Source organism: Salvelinus alpinus, chromosome 19 (assembly GCF_045679555.1).
Source record: "Salvelinus alpinus chromosome 19, SLU_Salpinus.1, whole genome shotgun sequence".
Classification (NCBI taxonomy): Eukaryota; Metazoa; Chordata; class Actinopteri; order Salmoniformes; family Salmonidae; genus Salvelinus; species Salvelinus alpinus.
Window position 1 is genome coordinate 3,530,519 of NC_092104.1, and position 20,117 is coordinate 3,550,635.

Sequence of the window (20,117 nt, forward strand, 5' to 3'; positions counted from 1 at the left end):
CCTATAGACATCTAGACATGTAACCTATAGACATCTAACCATGTAACCTATAGACATCTAGACATGTAACCTATAGACATCTAGCCATGTAACCTATAGACATCTAACCATGTAACCTATAGACATCTAACCATGTAACCTATAGACAAGACAATAAATGTCTATAGGCCCATATAATTCTAACAAGAAACAAACATGATTTTTTTTATAAAGTGTTACAGAAAATGAATGAAAATGAAATGAAAATAAAAAGTAAAATGTGCTAATGATGGTGAATTTCTAGTTCCTTTTGCAATGCCTTCAATTTAACCCCTTTGATATAATCCTACCACCAATGACTTCATCCATTTTGATCTGAAAAGCCCTTTACAGGGCTGTTGCACCTGAAATCACTACCACATCTCCATACCAGGCAAAGTGTTCTCTGTCTAAACTACAGCCCATTAATCAATCAACATTTTTTTCTTTTCTAACAACATGCTTCTCTTTAAATCAATCGCTCGCATTGAGCAGTAGCTGTCTGTCTGTCAGAATTAACAAGTCCTTTCTCATCCTCGTAGTAAACTGTTCAACTCCGTATTCGCAAAGGGTGTCAGAGTATTGTTGATAAACGATCAGGTCCCCCTGTCCTTTCAAAGCATCTCAGAGTATTTACGGATCTAGGATCAGGTCCCCCTGTCCCTTCAAAGGGTATCAGAGTATTGTTGATCTAGGATCATGTCCCCCTGTCTCTTCAAAGGGTATCAGAGTATTGTTGATCTAGGATCAGGTCCCCCTGTCTCTTCAAAGGGTATCAGAGTATTGTTGATCTAGGATCAGGTCCCCCTGTCCCTTCAAAGGGTCTCAGAGTATTGTTGATCTAGGATCAGGTCCCCCTGTCCTTTCAAAGCATCTCAGAGTATTTACGGATCTAGGATCAGGTCCCCCTGTCCCTTCAAAGGGTATCAGAGTATTGTTGATCTAGGATCATGTCCCCCTGTCTCTTCAAAGGGTATCAGAGTATTGTTGATCTAGGATCAGGTCCCCCTGTCTCTTCAAAGGGTATCAGAGTATTGTTGATCTAGGATCAGGTCCCCCTGTCCCTTCAAAGGGTATCAGAGTATTGTTGATCTAGGATCAGGTCCCCCTGTCCCTTCAAAGGGTATCAGAGTATTGTTGATCTAGGATCAGGTCCCCCCTGTCCCTTTATTAGCATATAAAGCCTAAATTGATCTACCCTGCCCAATTAAACAAAGTGAAGAAACAATCAATGTCTTGAATAACACTTTGTCATTAGTTCGCTATTAGCTTAGATTAACATTGTGTTTGTATCAGAGAAAGGGGAACACGATTAAGATTAAGATTAGGATTAAGATTAAAACGCAGCCTACGGCAGCTCCTCTACATGTCTCTTTGTTGGCACTCCCCAAGGTGACAAGTACATTTTTTATTAATTTATCCTTTATTCAACTAGGCAAGTCAGTTAAGAATAAATTCTTATTTACAATGACGGCCTAGGAACAGTGAGTTAACTGCCTTGTTCAGTGGGGGCAGAACAAACAGATTTTTACCTTATCAGCTCGGGGGATCCAATCTAGCAACCTTTCGGTTACAAGTCCAACACTCTAACCACTAGGCTACATGCTGATGTGCATGACCAGAACATGTGTTGGTATAGGAGGACCATCCCTGGGGTTGAATACAGTGGAAGCATCAGCGCCTAACAAAACGATGGGATTGGGTGATTCGTTAGCCCTCCCCTTCCACATACCACACCACAGAGAATGACACTGCGGTACAAGATGGCCGTTATTAATGTGTCCCTGCACTGTCTCTAACCTGCAGCTTGTATATGGATGGAATATCACAAGAGGACGCCAAATATCCAAGGGTATTTCTGGTTGTCGCCTTGTTTAGATCTTGCAAGTCTTTTCCCGTCACAATTTGGATAGATCTATGATTAGTGCCTAAGAATAAATGTTGAGACGAAAGACATTATGGTTAACGAGGACATATACAGTCATGTCAATTTAGAGGCTCCTTTCTACGGGGCGTGGGGGGGATTTAGTGATAGTCCTGTAGTACTGTATGTATAATTCTGAGGCTTTTTGGTTTCAACTGAACATAAACTGAGCAGAAAAATAAGCATAATGTCTGCACTTTTAAAAGACAGAGAGCGGTTTTGATCTGTCTTTATTTATATATAAATATAATATATATATTTTCTCATCTCTTTTGAAATAACCTTTATTTTCACAATCTGCACCTTGTCAAACCCTCAACCCCTAAAAGCCATTGACATGATAAATTACATTTGTTAGGTGACTCATCACTTGCTAAAACAAACAAGGTCTGATTTTAGCCGTGTTTATTCTATATGTGATAATAACTAAAGAGACAAATGGACAGTACTTAATGGATAGCGATGTTCTCCCTACACAACCAAGAGATCTAATCACCAAGTCTCCTCTCTAAAAGGTTCAACGTTAGGATAACATTTATCCCAAACCACCACCTCGCTCCAGAAATCACCCCAGTGTTTACACTGGTGCTAATCCAGAGCTTCCTCTAATATAACACTGACAATAACACACACACACACACACACACACACACACACACACACACACACACACACACACACACACACACACACACACACACACACACACACACACACACACACACACACACACACACACACACACACACACACACACACACACACACACACACACACACACACACACACACATCCTCTACCAACATTACCCCATCACCTTCCAGAACCCTAGACCTCTTATTCACTAGTAAGAGTTAAATCAAATCTAATGTTATTGGTCACATACACATGGTTAACAGATGTTAATGTGAGTGTAGGGAAAATGCTTGTGCTTCTAGTTCTGACAGTGCAGTAATAATAATAATATCTAACAAGTAATCTAACATTTTCCCCCAACAACTACCGAATACACACAAATCTAAGAGGATGGAATAAGAATATGTACATATAAATATATGGATGAGTGATGACCGAGCAGCATAGGCAAGATGCAATAGATGGTTTAAAATACAGTATATACATATGAGATGTGTAATGCTAGTGGTCCCGTGTGGCTCAGTTGGTAGAGCATGGCGCTTGCAACGCCAGGGTTGTGGGTTCATTCCCCACGGGGGGACCAGGATGAATATGTATGAACTTTCCAATTTGTAAGTCGCTCTGGATAAGAGCGTCTGCTAAATGACTTAAATGTAATGCAAGATATGTAAACATCATTAAAGTGTCATTATTTAAAGTGACTAGTGATCCATTTATTAAAGTGGTCAATGAATCGAGCCTGTATGTGGGCAGCAGCCTCTCTGTGTTAGTGATGGCTGTTTAACAGTCTGATGGCCTTGAGATAGAAGCTGTTTTTCAGTCTCTCGATCCCAGCTTTGAGGCACCTGTACTGACCTTACCTTCTGTATTGTAGCGGGGTGTACAGGCAGTGGCTCAGGTGGTTGTTGTCCTTGATGATCTTTTTGGCCTTCCTGTGACATCGGGTGCTGTAGGTGTCCTGGAGGGCAGGTAGTTTGCCCCCGGTGATGCGTTGTGCAGACCTCACTACCCTCTGGAGAGCCTTACGGTTGTGGGCGGAGCAGTTGCCGTACCAGGCGGTGATACAGCCCGACAGGATGCTCTCAATTATGCATCTGTAAAGGTTTGTGAGGGTTTTAGGTGACAAGCCAAATTTCTTCAGCCTCCTGAGGTTGAAGAGGCTCTGTTGTGCCTTCTTCACCACGTTGTCTGTGTGGGTGGACCTTTTCAGTTTGTCTGTGATGTGTACGTCGAGGAACATAAAACTTTCCACTTTCTCCACTACTGTCCCATCAATGTGGATAGGGGGGTGCTCCCGCTGCTGTTTCCTGAAGTCCACAATCATCTCCTTTGTTTTGTTGACGTTGAGTGGGAGGTTGTTTTCCTGACACCACACTCTGAGTCCCTCACCTCCTCCCTGTAGGCTGTCTCGTCGTAGTTGGTAATCAAGCCTACCACTGTAGTGTCGTCTGCAGTTGTGGGTGAACAGGGAGTACAGGAGAGGGCTGAGCACACACCCTTGTGGGGCCTCAGTGTTGAGGATCAGCGAAGTGGAGATATTGTTTCCTGCTTTCACCACCTGGGGGCGGCCCGTCAGAAAGTCCAGGACCCAATTGCACAGGGTGGGGTTGAGACTCAGGGCCTCAAGCTTAGTGATGAGGATGGAGGGTACTTTGGTGTTGAATGCTGAGCTGTAGTCAATGAACAGCATTCTTACATAGGTATTCCTCTTGTCCAGATGGGAAAGGGAAGTGTGCAGTGTGATGGCAATTGCATTGTCTGTGGACCTGTTGGGGTGGTATGTAAACTGAAGTGGGTCTAGGTTGGCAGGTAGGGTGGAGGTGAAATTATCCTTGACTAGTTTCTCAAAACACTTCATGATGACAGAAGTGAATGCTACAGGGCAATAGTAATTTAGTTCAGTTATCTTTGCCTTCTTGGGTACAGGAACAATGGTGGCCATCTTGAAGCACGTGGGGACAGCATCCTGTGATAGGGAGAGATTGAATATGTTCATAAACACACCAGCCAGCTGGTCCGCGTATGCTCTGAGGAAGCGGCTAGGGATGCCATCTGGGCCAGCAGCCTTGCGAGGGTTAACATGTTTAAATGTCTTACTCACATCTGCCAAGGAGAAGGAGAGGGGGGAGGGGGGGCTGCAGTCCTTGGTAGCGGGCCGCGTCGGTGTCACTGTATTATCCTCAAAGCGGGCAAAGAAGGTGTTTAGTTTGTCTGGAAGCAAGACGTCGGTATTCGTGACGTGGCTAGTTTTCTTTTTGTAGTCCGTCATTTCCTGTAGAACTTGCCACATAGGTCTTGTGTCTGAGCCTTTGAATTGCGACTCCACTTTGTCCCTATACCGACATTTTGTTTGTTTGATTACCTTGCGGAGGGAATAAATGCACTGTATATTTTCGGCCATATTCCCAGTCATCTTTCCATGGTTAAATGCGGTGGTTCGTACTTTCAGTTTTGCGTGAATACCACCATCTTTCCACGGTTTCTGGTTAGGGTAGGTTTTAATAGTCACAGTGGGTACAACATCTCTTATACACTTCCTTATAAACTCAGTCACAGAATCAGCGTATAAATCAATGTTATTCTCTGAGGCTGCCCGGAACATTTCCCAGTCCGCTTGATCAAAACAATCTTGAAGCGTGGATTCTGATTGGTCAGACTAGCGTTGAATGGTTCTTGTCAAGTGTACATCCTGTTTGAGTTTCTGCCTATAGGACAGTAGGAGCAAAATGGAGTCGTGGTCGGATTTGCCGAAGGGAGGGCGGGGGAGGGCCTTGTATGCATCGCGGAAGTTAGAGTAGCAGTGATCCAGTGTACTGACCGTGTGAGTGCTACAATCAATGTGCTGGTAGAATTTAGGTAGCCTTGATCTCAAATTTGCTTTGTTAAAATCCCCAGTTACCATAAATGCAGCCTCAGGATATATGGTTTCCAGTTTACATAGAGTCCAGTGAAGTTCCTTGAGGGCCGTCGTGGTACTGCTTGAGGGCGGATATACACAACTGTGACAATAACCGACGAGAATTCTCTTGGGAGATAATATTGTCGGCATTTGATTGTAAGGAACTCTAGGTTAGGTGAACAAAAAGGACTTGAGTTCCTGTATGTTGTTATGATTACACCATGAGTCGTTAATTGTGAAGCATACACCCCCACCCTTCTTCTTCCCAGAGAGTTGTTTATTGTTTAAACGCTAGCGGAACCCCTCGCCAAAAGCCAATGAAATTCCAGGGCGCCAAATTCAATCAACAGAAATCTCATAATTACATTTTCTCAAACATACAAGTATTAGACACCATTTTAACAATAAATTCTCGTTAATCCAACCACAGTGTCCGATTTCAAAAAAGCTTTTTGGCGAAAGCAGAACATATCATTATGTTAGGTCAGCAACTAGTCACAGAAAGCATACAGCGATTTTCCAACCAAAGAGAGGAGTCACAAAAAGCTGAAATATTGATAAAATGAATCACTAACCTTTGATATTCTTCATCAGATGACACTCTCGGGACAACATGTTACACAATACATGTATGTTTTGTTCGATCAAGTTCATATTTATATCCAAAAACCTCAGTTTACATTTGGCTTTGCCTCCAAAACATCCCGTGAATTTGCACAGAGCCACATCAAATCACAGAAATACTCATAATAAACATTGATAAAAGATACAAGTGTTATTCACAGATTTAAAGATATGCTTCTCCTTAATGTAACCGCAGTGTCATATTTCCAAAAAACTTTATGGAAAAAGCAAACCATGCAATAATCTCAGTACGGCGCTCAGAGACCAAAACAACCCAAGAAGATATCCGCCATGTTGGAGTCAACATAAGTCAGAAAAAGCATTATAAATATTCACTTACCTTTGATGATCTTCGTCAGAATGCACTCCCAGAAAACCCAGTTCCACAATAAATGTCAATCTTTAGGATGTTTTTAACATAAATCTTCAATAATGTTCCAACCAGAGAATTCCTTTGTCTTCAGAAAAGCAAATGGAACGGGAGCTACCTCTCATGTGAATGTGCATGACCAGCTCGTGGCTGCTGGCAGACCTCTGACTCATTCCCCTCTCATTCGGCCCCACCTCACAGTAGAAGCATCAGACAAGGTTCTAAAGACTGTTGACATCTAGTGGGAGCCTTAGGAAGTGCAACATGACCCAAATCCCATTGTATCTTAAATAGGGGCTGAGTTGAAAAACGACCACCCTCAGATTTCCCACTTCCTGGTTGGATTTTTTTCTCAGGTTTCTTGCCTGCCATATGAGTTCTGTTATACTCACAGACATCATTCAAACTGTTTTAGAAATGTCAGTGTGTTTTCCATCCAAATCCACTAATAATATACATATATTAGCAACTGGGACTGAGTAGCAGGCTGGGCACGCTTTTCATCCAAACGTGAAAATGCTGCCCCCTATCCATAAGAAGTTAAGAAACCCGGTGGCTGTACCGACTCCGACAACATGTCCCGAGAGAGCCATGTTTCCGTGAAACAGAGAATGTTACAATCTCTGATGTCTCTTTGGAAGGCAACCCTTGCCCTAATTTTTTCTACCTTGTCTAAAGACTGGACATTGGCGAGTAGTATACTTGGAAGCTGTGGGTGGTGTGCACGCCTTCGAAGTCTGACCAGGAGGCCGCTCTGTCTACCTCTTCCGCGGCAACATTGTTTTGGGTCGGACCTCTGGGATTAGACCCAATGTCCTGGGTGGTGGTCCGAACAAAGGATACACTTCAGGAAAGTTGTATTCCTGGTCGTAATGTTGTCACTCTTATATCCAATAGTTCTTCCCGGCTGTATGTAATAACACTTAAGATTTTCTGGGCTAACAATGTAAGAAATAATACATAAAAAACAAAATGCTGCATAGTTTCCTAAGGACTCGAAGCGAGGCGACCATCTCTGTCGGCGCCATCTAGGATCAGGTTCCCCCTTTACATAAACTCAACAAGAAAAGAAGCGTCCCTTTTTTAGGACCCTGTCTTTCAAAGATCGTTCATAAAAATCTAAATAACTTCATTGTAAAGGGTTTAAACACAGTTTCCCAAGCTTGTTCAATGAACCATAAACAATTAATGAACATGCACCTGTGGAACGGTCGTTAAGACACTAACAGCTTACAGATGGTAGGCAATTAAGGTCACAGTTATGAAAACTTAGGACACTAAAGAGGCCTTTCTACTGACTCTGAAAAACACCAAAAGAAAGATGCCTAGGGTCCCTGCTCATCTGTGTGAACGTGCCTTAGCCATGCTGCAAGGAGGCATGAGGATTGCAGATGTGGCCAGGGCAATAAATAGCAATGTCTGTACTGTGAGACGCCTAAGACAGCGCTACAGGGAGACAGGGCAGACAGCTGATCATCCTTGCAGTGGCAGACCATGTGTAACAACACCTGCACAGGATCGGTACATCCGAACATCACACCTGTGGGACAGGTACAGGATGGCAACAACAACTGCCCGAGTTACACCAGGAATGCACAATCCCTCCATCAGTGCTCAGACTGTCCGCAATAGGCTGAGAGAGGCTGGACTGAGGGCCTGTTGGCCTGTCAGGACTGGCAAAAAAGTGCTCTTTACAACGAGTCACGGTTTTGTCTCACCAGGAGTGATGGTCAGATTTGCATTTATCGTTGAAGGAATGAGCGTTACACCGAGGCCTTTACTCTGGAGCAGGATCAATTGGAGGTGGAGGGTCTGTCATGGTCTGGGGCGGTGTGTCACAGTATCATCGGACTGAGCTTGTTGTCGTTGCAGGCAAATCTCAACGCTGTGTGTTACAGGGAAGACATCCTCCTCCCTCATGTGGTACCCTTCCTGCAGGCTCATCCTGACATGACCCTCTAGCATGACAATGCCACCAGCCATACTGCTCGTTCTGTGCGTGATTTCCTGCAAGACAGGAATGTCAGTGTTCTGCCATAGCCAGCGAAGAGCACGGATCTCAATTCCATTGAGGTCCCACGTCTGGGACCTGTTGGATCAGAGGGTGAGGGCTAGGGCCATTCCCCCCAGAAATGTCTGGGAATTTGCAGGTGCATTGGTGGAAGAGTGGGGTAACATCTCACAGCAAGAACTGGCAAATCTGGTGTAGTCCATGAGGAGGAGATGCATTGCAGTACTTAATGCAGCTGGTGGCCACACCAGACACTGACTGTTACTTTTGATTTTGACCCCCCCTTTGTTCAGGGACACATTATTACATTTATGTTAGTCACATGTCTGTGGAACTTGTTCAGTTTATGTCTCAGTTGTTGAATCATGTTATGTTCATAAAAATATTTACACATGTTAAGTTTGCTGAAAATAAACGCAGTTGACAGTGAGAGGACGTTTCTTTTTTTGCTGAGTTTATTTTATCAGAGAAATTGCTGTATAACATCAGAGATTGATTCAAGACCTGAGTGGTCGAGATGTTGTCACCATTAATTCCATTGGGAGCACAGAATGTAAATTGCAGAGTTTCTATTCAGCATTTAATTCATTTTCTTTTCATATCCAGCCCCGGCTCAGAGACAGTGGATGTGCGATTGTGCATATGTAATATTTTCCTATATGTGCGATTTTACAGAAATGGTGCCACAAAAAAAACACCATTAAAAACTGTGAAAAATCTAATAAAAACAGTTAAGTCTCAAACTCATATTTATTTACAGTTCCTTCAGAATGTATTCACACCCCTTGAATTTTTTCACATTTTGTTGTTGCAGTTGTTAAAATGTTTATAATCTTATTCCTTAACTTCTGAAAGCAGCATGTTCTCCTACATCAGCGGTCCTGAGACAGGAAGACCAGCGGTCAACAAGATGCTAATGGGAATTAAAGAATGAAGATGCTTTGTGAATATGGATGAAAGATAAATATAATCCTACTGAAGGACTCCTACTTCAAGTTTATAATATATATTAGCATTGAAAGATACATATAGTCCTACTTCAAGTTTAATGTTTATTACCATTGTAAGATAAATATAAGATAAAAATAAGATAATTAATAATAGACAACTTCTGCTCTAATGACTAGACTCCTAGACTCCAACCAGTTAGAGTTTAAAAAGTAATGGTCGCCTGGCCTGTTGAGAAGTGGAGAAACATATGGAGTGTTTACACTTAACACTTACATGCGACTTCTGCTATCAGAATATGAAGATCGCATTGAAAAGACGGGTACTAGACGCACAAAAGTCGCTTTGTGGTCTGATTGTGTTCAGATCAGGAAGTGGTCAGGTAGGCATTTCTCCACAGTCTGGAACATACAGTGGGCTATGTCATTAGCACTCCCCCAGAAGTCTCCGTAAAAATGTGTATTTTGGGACCTAGAGACCTACCTTTTCATTATAATGTTGGAGGAAATATGTTCCTAGCATGTGACGAACGTGTTTGCTGACCTCGTGAATGCTAACCAGCTAGCTAATATTTGTTGTTTGGTTAGAGTTATGCTAACACATTTGTAATCCCTTTAGCGTTGCTTGCTAGCTTGCTGGCTAACTACGGAGGTTAGCTGGCTAGTTAGCTACAGTAGTTAGCTACTGCCATCAGTTGTTGTTGTGTTATTATCATATGTTGCCTTTTCCACCATTTGTAGAATGCGTACTGGCGTTTGAATATAGCGTGTGAAAAGGATATCCGGACACACTGTGGACATGGTAGACAAATGTAAATGTACAGTACCAGTCAAACGTTTGTCATTCAAGGATTTTTCTTTATTTTTACATTTTTCTACATTCTCAAATCAAATCAAATTTTATTTGTCACATGCGCCGACTACAACAGGTGTAGACTCTACAGTGAAATGCTTACTTACATGCCCTTAACCAACAATGCAGTTAAGAAAATAAGAGTTAAGAAAATATTTACAAAAATAAACTGAAGTAAAAAGTTGTAAATATGAAGAATAGAAAAATAAGAAATAATTAAGGTGCAACAATAAAATAACAGTAGCGAGGCTATATACAGAGGGTACAGGTACAGAGTCAATGTGGAGGTTATATACAGGGGAGTACCGGTACAGAGTCAATGTGCGGGGGCACCGGTTAGTCGAGGTAATTGAGGTAATATATACATGTAGGAAGAGGTAAAGCGACTTTGCATAGATAATAAACAGAGAGTAGCAGCAGTGTAAAAATGTGGGGTGGGGTAGGGAAATGCAAATATTCAGGGAAGCCATTTGATTAGATGTTCAGGAGTCTTTTGGCTTGGGGGTAGAAGCTGTATCGAAGCCTTTTCGATGTAGACTTGGCGCTCCGGTACAACATGCCGTGCGGTAGCAGAGAGAACAGTCCATGACTAGGGTGGCTGGAGTCTTTTGAAATTTTTTGGGCCTTCCTCTGACACCGCCTGGTATAGAGGTCCTGGATGGCAGGAAGCTTGGCCCCAGTGATGTACTGGGCTGTACGCACTACCCTCTGTAGCGCCTTGCGGTCTGAGGCCGAGCAGTTTCCATACCAGGCAGTGATGCAACCAGTCAGGATGCTCTCGATGGTGCAGCTGTAAAACTTTTTGAGGACCTGAGGACCCATGCCAAATCGTTTCAGTCTCCTGAGGGGGAATAGACGTTGTCGTGCCCTCTTCACGACTGTCTTGGTCTGTTTGGACCATGATAGTTTGTTAGTGATGTGAACACCAAGGAACTTGAAGCTCTCAACCTGCTTCACTGCAGCACCGTCGATGAGAATGGGGGCGTGCTCGTTCATCTTTTTCCTGTAGTCCACAATCTCCTCCTTCTCCTTTGTCTTGATCACATTAAGGGAGATGTTGTTGTCCTGGCACCACACTGCCAGGTCTCTGACCTCCTCCTTATAGTCACACTGTTGATGTCAGTGATCAGGCCTACCACTGTTGTGTCATTGGCAAACTTAATGATGGTGTTGGAGTCGTACTTTGCCATGCAGTCTTGGGTGAACAGGGAATACAGGAGGGGACTGAGCACACAACCCTGAGGGGCCCCTGTGTTGAAGATCAGTGTGGCAGACGTGTTGTTACCTACCCTCACCACCTGTGGGTGGCCCGTCAGGAAGTCCAGGATCCAGTTGCAGAGGGAGGTGTTTAGTCCCAGGGTCCTTAGCTTGGTGATGAGCTTTGTGGGCACTATGGTGTTGAACGCTGGCTGTAGTCAATGAACAACATTCTCACATAGGTGTTCCTTTTGTCAAGGTGAGAAAGGGCAGTGTGGAGTGCAATAGAGATTGCGTCATCTGTGGATCTGTTGGGGCATTATGCATATAGGAGTGGGTCTAAGGGTTTCTGGGAAAATGGTGTTGATGTGAGCCATGACCAGCCTTTCAAAGCACTTCATGGATTCAGATGTGAGTGCTACGGGTTGGTAGTCATTTAGGCAGGGTACCTTGGTGTTCTTGGGCACAGGGACTATGGTGGTCTGTTTGAAAATTGTTCGTATTACAGACTCGGTCAGGTACAGGTTGAAAATGTCAGTGAAGAAAGTTGCCAGTTGGTCAGTGCATGCTCGGAGTACACGTCCTGGTAATCCACCGGCCCTGCGGCCTTGTGAATGTTGACCTGTTTTTAAAAACATTTTTAACTAGGCAAGTCAGTTAAGAAGAAATTCTTATTTACAATGACGGCCTAAGAACAGTGGGTTAACTGCCTTGTTCAGGGGCAGAACGACAGATGTTTACCTTGTCAGCTCAGGGATTCGATCCAGACTTTCGGTTACTGGCCCAACGCCTTTAACCACTAGGTTACCTGCCTAGCCTTACTCACATTGGCTACGGAACGCGTGATCACAAAGTCATCCAGAGAGCTGATGTTCTCATGCATGCTTCAGTGTTGCTTGCCTCGAAGCGAGTCTAGTAGTTATTTAGGTCGTCTGGTAGGCTCGTGTCACTGGGCAGTGAAGACATCACTGATGATTCCTATATGAAGACAGAACATCTCTGACGAATCCTGTATTAAGACAGAACATCTCTGATGAATCCTGTATTAAGACAGAACATCTCTGATGAATGCTATATGGAGACAGAACATCTCTGATGAATGCTATATGGAGACAGAACATCTCTGATGAATCCTGTATTAAGACAGAACATCTCTGATGAATCCTGTATGAAGACAGAACATCTCTGATGAATCCTGTATGGAGACAGAACATCTCTGATGAATTCTATATGGAGACAGAGAGTCATTTAGAATTCTTACTCCCTCATATATCTTTCTTGTCAGGAGGGCACAGTGACATGTTGCAGGAGACATCTAGCTAGTGGAACAGGGGTCCTCTCTCAGCCTGCCGGAGGGATTGTGGTCCCCTCCTTTCAACACCTCTGCTTGATCCCTGGCCCCCTCTCTACTCAGCGCTAACATAAACATCGTAGAGTAAAAGGGAATAAGGTTAAGGGAAGCGTTCAACAATGTGTGCCGTCCCAAACGCCACACTATTCCGTATATATGGGCCCTGGTCAAATGTCTTGCACTAAATAGAGAACAGGGTGCCATTTGTGAAGCATTGAGTGATTTCAACTGGACGCCCCTGTGGAAGTTCTCCACGAGGAGAACCAGAAACAAGTCATCCTCTATTTTGCATATGTCCCAAATGGCACCCTATTCCCTAAAAAGTGGCATCCCCAAATGGACTATGCATGCACCCTGTGGGTTCTGGTCAAAAGTAGTGCACTATTTGTTTATTTATATGTTTGCCAGGTTCTCCAGGAGCAGCAGATACTCTTCCGGGGCCCACAAAAAACTAAAGCTCATAAACTGATAGACAAGAACAGTCACACAAATGTTACATACAAGGATATACAAACTATGCAATGAAAAATGACGTGTGTGTTAGAGTGTGATAGAATATGTTAGTATGATGGTGTGTGTTAGAGTGTGTTAAGATTGTGTTAGAATGTGTCTGTGTGTTAGAGTGTGATAGACTGTGTCTGTGTGTTAGAGTGTGATATACTGTGATAGTGTGTTAGTTTGTGATAGTGTGTGTTAGTGTGTGGTAGAGTGTTAGTGTGTGTTAGAGTGTGATAGTGTGTTAGTGTGCGATAGAATGTGATAGAGTGTGTTAGAGTGTGATAGTGTGTTAGTGTGTGATAGAGTGTGTTAGAATGTGTTAGAGTGTGATAGTGTGATTTGAATTTTTGTATTTAACCTTTATTTAAAACCTCTCTAGGGTACGTGAGACGTTAGCGTCCCACCTCTTCAACAGCCAGTGAAACTGCAGGGCGCCAAATTCAAATACAGAAATACTCATAAAAATTCAGAAAACAAAACATATTTTACATAGGTTTAAAGATTAACTTCTTGTGAATCCAACCACGGTGTCAGATTTAAAAAATGCTTTACGGCGAAAGCATACCTTACGATTATTTGAGAACATAGCCCTGCAGACAAATCATTACAAACAGTAACCAGCCAAGTAGAAGAGTTGCACAAGTCAGAAATAGAGATAAAATGATTCCCTTACCTTTGATGATCTTCATATGGTTGCACTCAGAAGACATTCATTACTCAATAAATGTTCCTTTTGTTTGATAAAGTCTCTTTATAAAGTCTCTAAAGTCTCTGATGCAACCAGTCAGGATGCTCTTGATGGTGCAGCTGTAAAACTTTTTGAGGACCTGAGGACCCATGCCAAATCGTTTCAGTCTCCTGAGGGGGAATATACGTTGTCGTGCCCTCTTCACGACTGTCTTGGTCTGTTTGGACCATGATAGTTTGTTGGTGATGTGGACACCAATGAACTTGAAGCTCTCAACCTGCTCCACCACAGCCCCGTCGATGAGAATGGGGGCGTGCTAGGTCCTCCTTTTCCTGTAGTCCACAATCATCTCCTTAGTCTTGACCACATTGAGGGAGAGGTTGTTATCCTGGCACCACACTGCCAGGTCTCTGACCTCCTCCTTATAGTCTCATCGTTGTCGGTGATCAGGCCTACCACTGTTGTGTCATTGGCAAACTTAATGATGGTGTTGGAGTCGTGCTTTGCCATGCAGTCTTGGGTGAACAGGGAATACAGGAGGAGACTGAGCACACAACCCTGAGGGGCCCCTGTGTTGAAGATCAGTGTGGCAGATGTGTTGTTACCTACGCTTACCAGCTGTGGGTGGCCCGTCAGGAAGTCCAGGATCCAGTTGCAGAGGGAGGTGTTTAGTCCCAGGGTCCTTAGCTTGGTGATGAGCTTTGTGGGCACTATGGTGTTGAACGCTGGCTGTAGTCAATGAACAACATTCTCACATAGGTGTTCCATTTGTCCAGGTGTGAAAGGGCAGTGTGGAGTGCAATACAGATTGCGTCATCTGTGGATCTGTTGGGGCGGTATGCAAATAGGAGTGGGTCTAAGGGTTTCTGGGAAAATGGTGTTGATGTGAGCCATGACCAGCCTTTCAAAGCACTTCATGGCTTCAGATGTGAGTGCTAGGCAGGTTACCTTGGTGTTCTTGGGCACAGGGACTATGGTGGTCTGTTTGAAAATTGTTCGTATTACAGACTCGGTCAGGTACAGGTTGAAAATGTCAGTGGAGAAAATTGACATTTGGTCAGCGCATGCTCGGAGTACACGTCCTGGTAATCCGCTGGCCCTTGTGAATGTTGACCTGTTTTTAAAAACGTTTTTAACTAGGCAAGTCAGTTAATTAAGAACAAATTCTTATTTACAATGACGGCCTAAGAACAGTGGGTTAACTGCCTTGTTCAGGGGCAGAACAACAGATGTTTACCTTGTCAGCTCAGGGATTCGATCCAGCCTTTCGGTTACTGGCCCAACGCTTTAACCACTAGGCTACCTGCCTAGTCTTACTCACATTGGCTACGGAGCGCGTGATCACAAAGTCATCCAGAGAGCTGATGTTCTCATGCATGCTTCAGTGTTGCTTGCCTCCAAGCGAGTCTAGTAGTTATTTAGGTCGTCTGGTAGGCTCGTGTCACTGGGCAGTGAAGACATCACTGATGATTCCTATATTAAGACAGAACATCTCTGACGAATCCTGTATTAAGACAGAACATCTCTGATGAATCCTGTATGAAGACAGAACATCTCTGATGAATCCTGTATTAAGACAGAACATCTCTGATGAATCCTGTATTAAGACAGAACATCTCTGATGAATGCTATATGGAGACAGAACATCTCTGATGAATCCTGTATGAAGACAGAACATCTCTGATGAATCCTGTATTAAAGTCTCTTTATATCCAAAAACCTCAGTTTTGTTCGCGCGTTTTCTTCAGTAATCCACAGGCTGAAACGCAGTCACAACAGACAGACAAATAAATCCAAATTGTATCCGTAAAATTCATAGAAACATGTCAAACGATGTTTATATTCAATCCTCAGGTTGTTTTTAGCCTAAATAATCTATAATATTTCAACCGGACAATAACGTCGTCAATATAAAAGGTAAACATGAAAGGCACTCGGTCGCGTGCATGAAAAAGCTCTGTGACACGGCAGGGTCCACTCATTCAAACTGCTCTTACTCCCTTATTTTTCAGAATACAAGACTGAAACAATTTCTAAAGACTGTTGATATCTAGTGGAAGGCATAGGAACTGCAATTTGAGACCCAAGTCAATGGATACTGTAATGGCATTGAATAGAAAACTACAAAACCCCAAAAAATCCTACTTCCTGAATGGATTCTTCTCAGGTTTTTGCCTGCCAAATCAGTTCTGTTATACTCACAGACACTATTTTAACAGTTTTGGAAACTTTAGAGTGTTTTCTATCAAAATCTACCAGTTATATGCATATCATATCTTCTGGGCCCGAGAAGCAGGCAGTTTAATTTGGGCATGCTTTTCATCCAAAATTCCGAATGCTGCCCCCTACCCTAGAGAAGTTTTAAGTAGGCAAGTCTGTTAAGAACATATTCTTATTTATAATGAACGACGACTCTGGGCCAATTGTGCCCTGCCCTATGGGACTCCCAATTGTGGCCGGTTGTGATACAGCCTGGATTCGAACCAGGGTGTCTGTAGTGACGCCTCAAGGGGTAAACGGGGTAGGCTCAATCCTATCCGCCAAATCAGGGGTGTTTATGTAAATACAGTATATTTAATTTTGTATCAACACGCCCACATGATCAGACTGAGCATTTCAATGTTGAAATGAGTCTCGGGGACATTCAAAAGGTACTTACACTCAAATCAGGAGAAGTAATAACCCAAGGAGAGTTACTGAATTTAATCCACGCACATACGAATACAAAAGGCTGACAGTTCAAGGTGCTAATATTAAAACCACCGTTTTTTAATGTTACGTCTAGTCTATGAGACCAGGTTGATAAATTAGGCCCCAACCAGAGAATGGGGCTGGGGGCGGCAGTCGGCCATTTTTATCAACCTGGTCTCATAGACTAGACGTAACATAAAAAAACTTTGGAAGCCGGCCATTGCCTGAGTGCAGGATGGTTCCTAGCAGGAGGGATGTGTTATTTTCAGACCAGGTTCCATGGAACATAAAATACTATTGTTGGTGTGTCCAGACCAGACTTTTCTCTGGCTTACCATTCTCTATCTTACCATTCTCTAGCTTACTGTTCTCTATCTTACCATTCTCCATTTTACCGTTCTCTGTTACCTTTCTCTGGCTTAACATTCTCTATTTTACCATTCTCTGGTTTACCATTTTCTATGTAACCATTTTCTAACTTAGCATTTTCTGGCTTGCGAATATCTATATTACCATTCTCTATCTTATTGTTCCCTATCTTACTGTTCTCTATTTTACTGTTCTCTATTTGACTGTTCTCTGTCTTACTGTTCTCTGTCTTACTGTTCTCTGTCTTACTGTTCTCTGTTTACTGTTCTCTATCTTACTGTTCTCTGTTTTACTGTTCTCTGTCTTACTGTTCTCTGTTTGACTGTTCTCTGTCTTACTGTTCTCTGTCTTACTGTTCTCTATTTTACTGTTCTCTATTTTACTGTTCTCTATTTGACTGTTCTCTGTCTTACTGTTCTCTGTCTTACTGTTCTCTGTCTTACTGTTCTCTATCTTACTGTTCTCTAGTTTACTGTTCTCTGTCTTACTGTTCTCTGTTTACTGTTCTCTGTCTTACTGTTCTCTGTCTTACTGTTCTCTCGCTTATTGTCTTACTGTTCTCTGTCTTACTGTTCTGTCTTACTGTTCTCTTGCTTAATGTCTTACTGTTCTCTATTTGACTGTTCTCTGTCTTACTGTTCTCTGTCTTACTGTTCTCTGTTTACTGTTCTCTCGCTTAATGTCTTACTGTCTTCGTCTTACTGTTCTCCGTCTTACCGTTCTCCGTCTTACCGTTCTCCGTCTTACCGTTCTCCGTCCTACCGTTCTCTGTCTTACTGTTCTCCGTCTTACCGTTCTCCGTCTTACTGTTCTCTCGCTTATTGTCTTACTGTTCTCTGTCTTACTGTTCTGTCTTACTGTTCTCTTGCTTAATGTCTTACTGTTCTCTATCTTACTGTTCTCTATCTTACTGTTCTCTGTCTTACTGTTCTCTGTCTTACTGTTCTCTGTTTGACTGTTCTCTGTCTTACTGTTCTCTGTCTTACTGTTCTCTATTTTACTGTTCTCTATTTTACTGTTCTCTATTTGACTGTTCTCTGTCTTACTGTTCTCTGTCTTGCTGTTCTCTGTCTTACTGTTCTCTATCTTACTGTTCTCTAGTTTACTGTTCTCTGTCTTACTGTTCTCTGTTTACTGTTCTCTCGCTTAATGTCTTACTGTCTCCGTCTTACTGTTCTCCGTCTTACTGTTCTCCGTCTTACCGTTCTCCGGCTTACCGTTCTCCGTCTTACCGTTCTCCGTCTTACCGTTCTCTGTCTTACCGCTCTCCGTCTTACCGTTCTCCGTCAATCCGTTCTCCGTCCTACCGTTCTCTGTCTTACCGTTCTCCGTCTTACCGTTCTCCGTCTTACTGTTCTCCATCTTACCGTTCTCCGTCTTACCGTTCTCCGTCTTACCGTTCTCCGTCTTACTGTTCTCTGTCTTACTGTTCTCTGTCTTACTGTTCTCTGTCTTACTGTTCTCTATTTTACTGTTCTCTATTTTACTGTTCTCTATTTGACTGTTCTCTGTCTTACTGTTCTCTGTCTTACTGTTCTCTGTCTTACTGTTCTCTATCTTACTGTTCTCTAGTTTACTGTTCTCTGTCTTACTGTTCTCTGTTTACTGTTCTCTCGCTTAATGTCTTACTGTTCTCCATCTTACTGTTCTCCGTCTTACTGTTCTCCGTCTTACCGTTCTCCGGCTTACCGTTCTCCGTCTTACCGTTCTCCGTCTTACCGTTCTCCGTCTTACCGCTCTCCGTCTTACCGTTCTCCGTCTTACCGTTCTCCGTCTTACCGTTCTCTGTCTTACCGTTCTCCGTCTTACCGTTCTCCGTCTTACTGTTCTCCGTCTTACCGTTCTCCGTCTTACCGTTCTCGTCTTACCGTTCTCTGTCTTACTGTTCTCCGTCTTACGGTTCTCCGTCTTACGGTTCTCCGTCTTACTGTTCTCCGTCTTACTGTTCTCTTGCTTAATGTTTTACTGTTCTCTATCTTACTGTTCTCTATCTTACTGTTCTCTATCTTACTGTTCTCTGTCTTACTGTTCTCTCGCTTATTGTCTTACTGTTCTCCGTCTTACTGTTCTCTGTCTTACTGTTCTCTATCTTACTGTTCTCTAGTTTACTGTTCTCTGTCTTACTGTTCTCTGTTTACTGTTCTCTCGCTTAATGTCTTACTGTCTCCGTCTTACTGTTCTCCGTCTTACTGTTCTCCGTCTTACCGTTCTCCGGCTTACCGTTCTCCGTCTTACCATTCTCCGTCTTACCGTTCTCTGTCTTACCGCTCTCCGTCTTACCGTTCTCCGTCAATCCGTTCTCCATCCTACCGTTCTCTGTCTTACTGTTCTCCGTCTTACCGTTCTCCGTCTTACTGTTCTCCGTCTTACCGTTCTCCGTCTTACCGTTCTCCGTCTTACTGTTCTCCGTCTTACTGTTCTCTGTCTTACTGTTCTCCGTCTTACTGTTCTCTCGCTTATTGTCTTACTGTTCTCTGTCTTACTGTTCTGTCTTACTGTTCTCTTGCTTAATGTCTTACTGTTCTCTATCTTACTGTTCTCTGTCTTACTGTTCTCTCGCTTATTGTCTTACTGTTCTCCGTCTTACTGTTCTCCGTCTTACTTTTCTCCGTCTTACTGTTCTCCGTCTTACTGTTCTCTATTTTACTGTTCTCTATTTTACTGTTCTCTATTTGACTGTTCTCTGTCTTACTGTTCTCTGTCTTACTGTTCTCTATCTTACTGTTCTCTATCTTACTGTTCTCTAGTTTACTGTTCTCTGTCTTACTGTTCTCTGTTTACTGTTCTCTCGCTTAATGTCTTACTGTTCTCCATCTTACTGTTCTCCGTCTTACTGTTCTCCGTCTTACCGTTCTCCGGCTTACCGTTCTCCGTCTTACCGTTCTCCGTCTTACCGTTCTCCGTCTTACCGTTCTCCGTCTTACCGTTCTCCGTCTTACTGTTCTCCGTCTTACTGTTCTCTTGCTTAATGTTTTACTGTTCTCTATCTTACTGTTCTCTATCTTACTGTTCTCTGTCTTACTGTTCTCTCGCTTATTGTC

General features: G+C 43.0%; 1 protein-coding gene across 1 annotated transcript; it reads right to left on the bottom strand.

Annotated features, from left to right (window-relative positions):
- Window positions 1–18,664: 18,664 nt before the first annotated feature.
- On the bottom strand, window positions 18,665–19,381 carry LOC139545993 (enolase-phosphatase E1-like). Its single transcript, XM_071354257.1, has 2 exons — window positions 19,238–19,381; window positions 18,665–18,925 (listed from the first exon to the last, which is right to left on the bottom strand). Exons 1-2 carry the CDS (start codon window positions 19,379–19,381, stop codon window positions 18,665–18,667), a joined length of 405 nt encoding a protein of 134 aa, XP_071210358.1.
- Between the last annotated feature and the right edge of the window lie 736 nt (window positions 19,382–20,117).

Excerpts from the sequence above, each read along its gene's own strand:
- LOC139545993 (XM_071354257.1), bottom strand. The coding sequence starts at position 19,381 with ATGGAGAACGGATTGACGGAGAACGGTAAGACGGAGAGCGGTAAGACA. Across the intron at positions 18,926-19,237 it reads AGAACAGTAAGACGGAGACA|ACGGAGAACGGTAAGACGGA; the intron begins GTAAGACATTAA and ends GAGAACGGTAAG.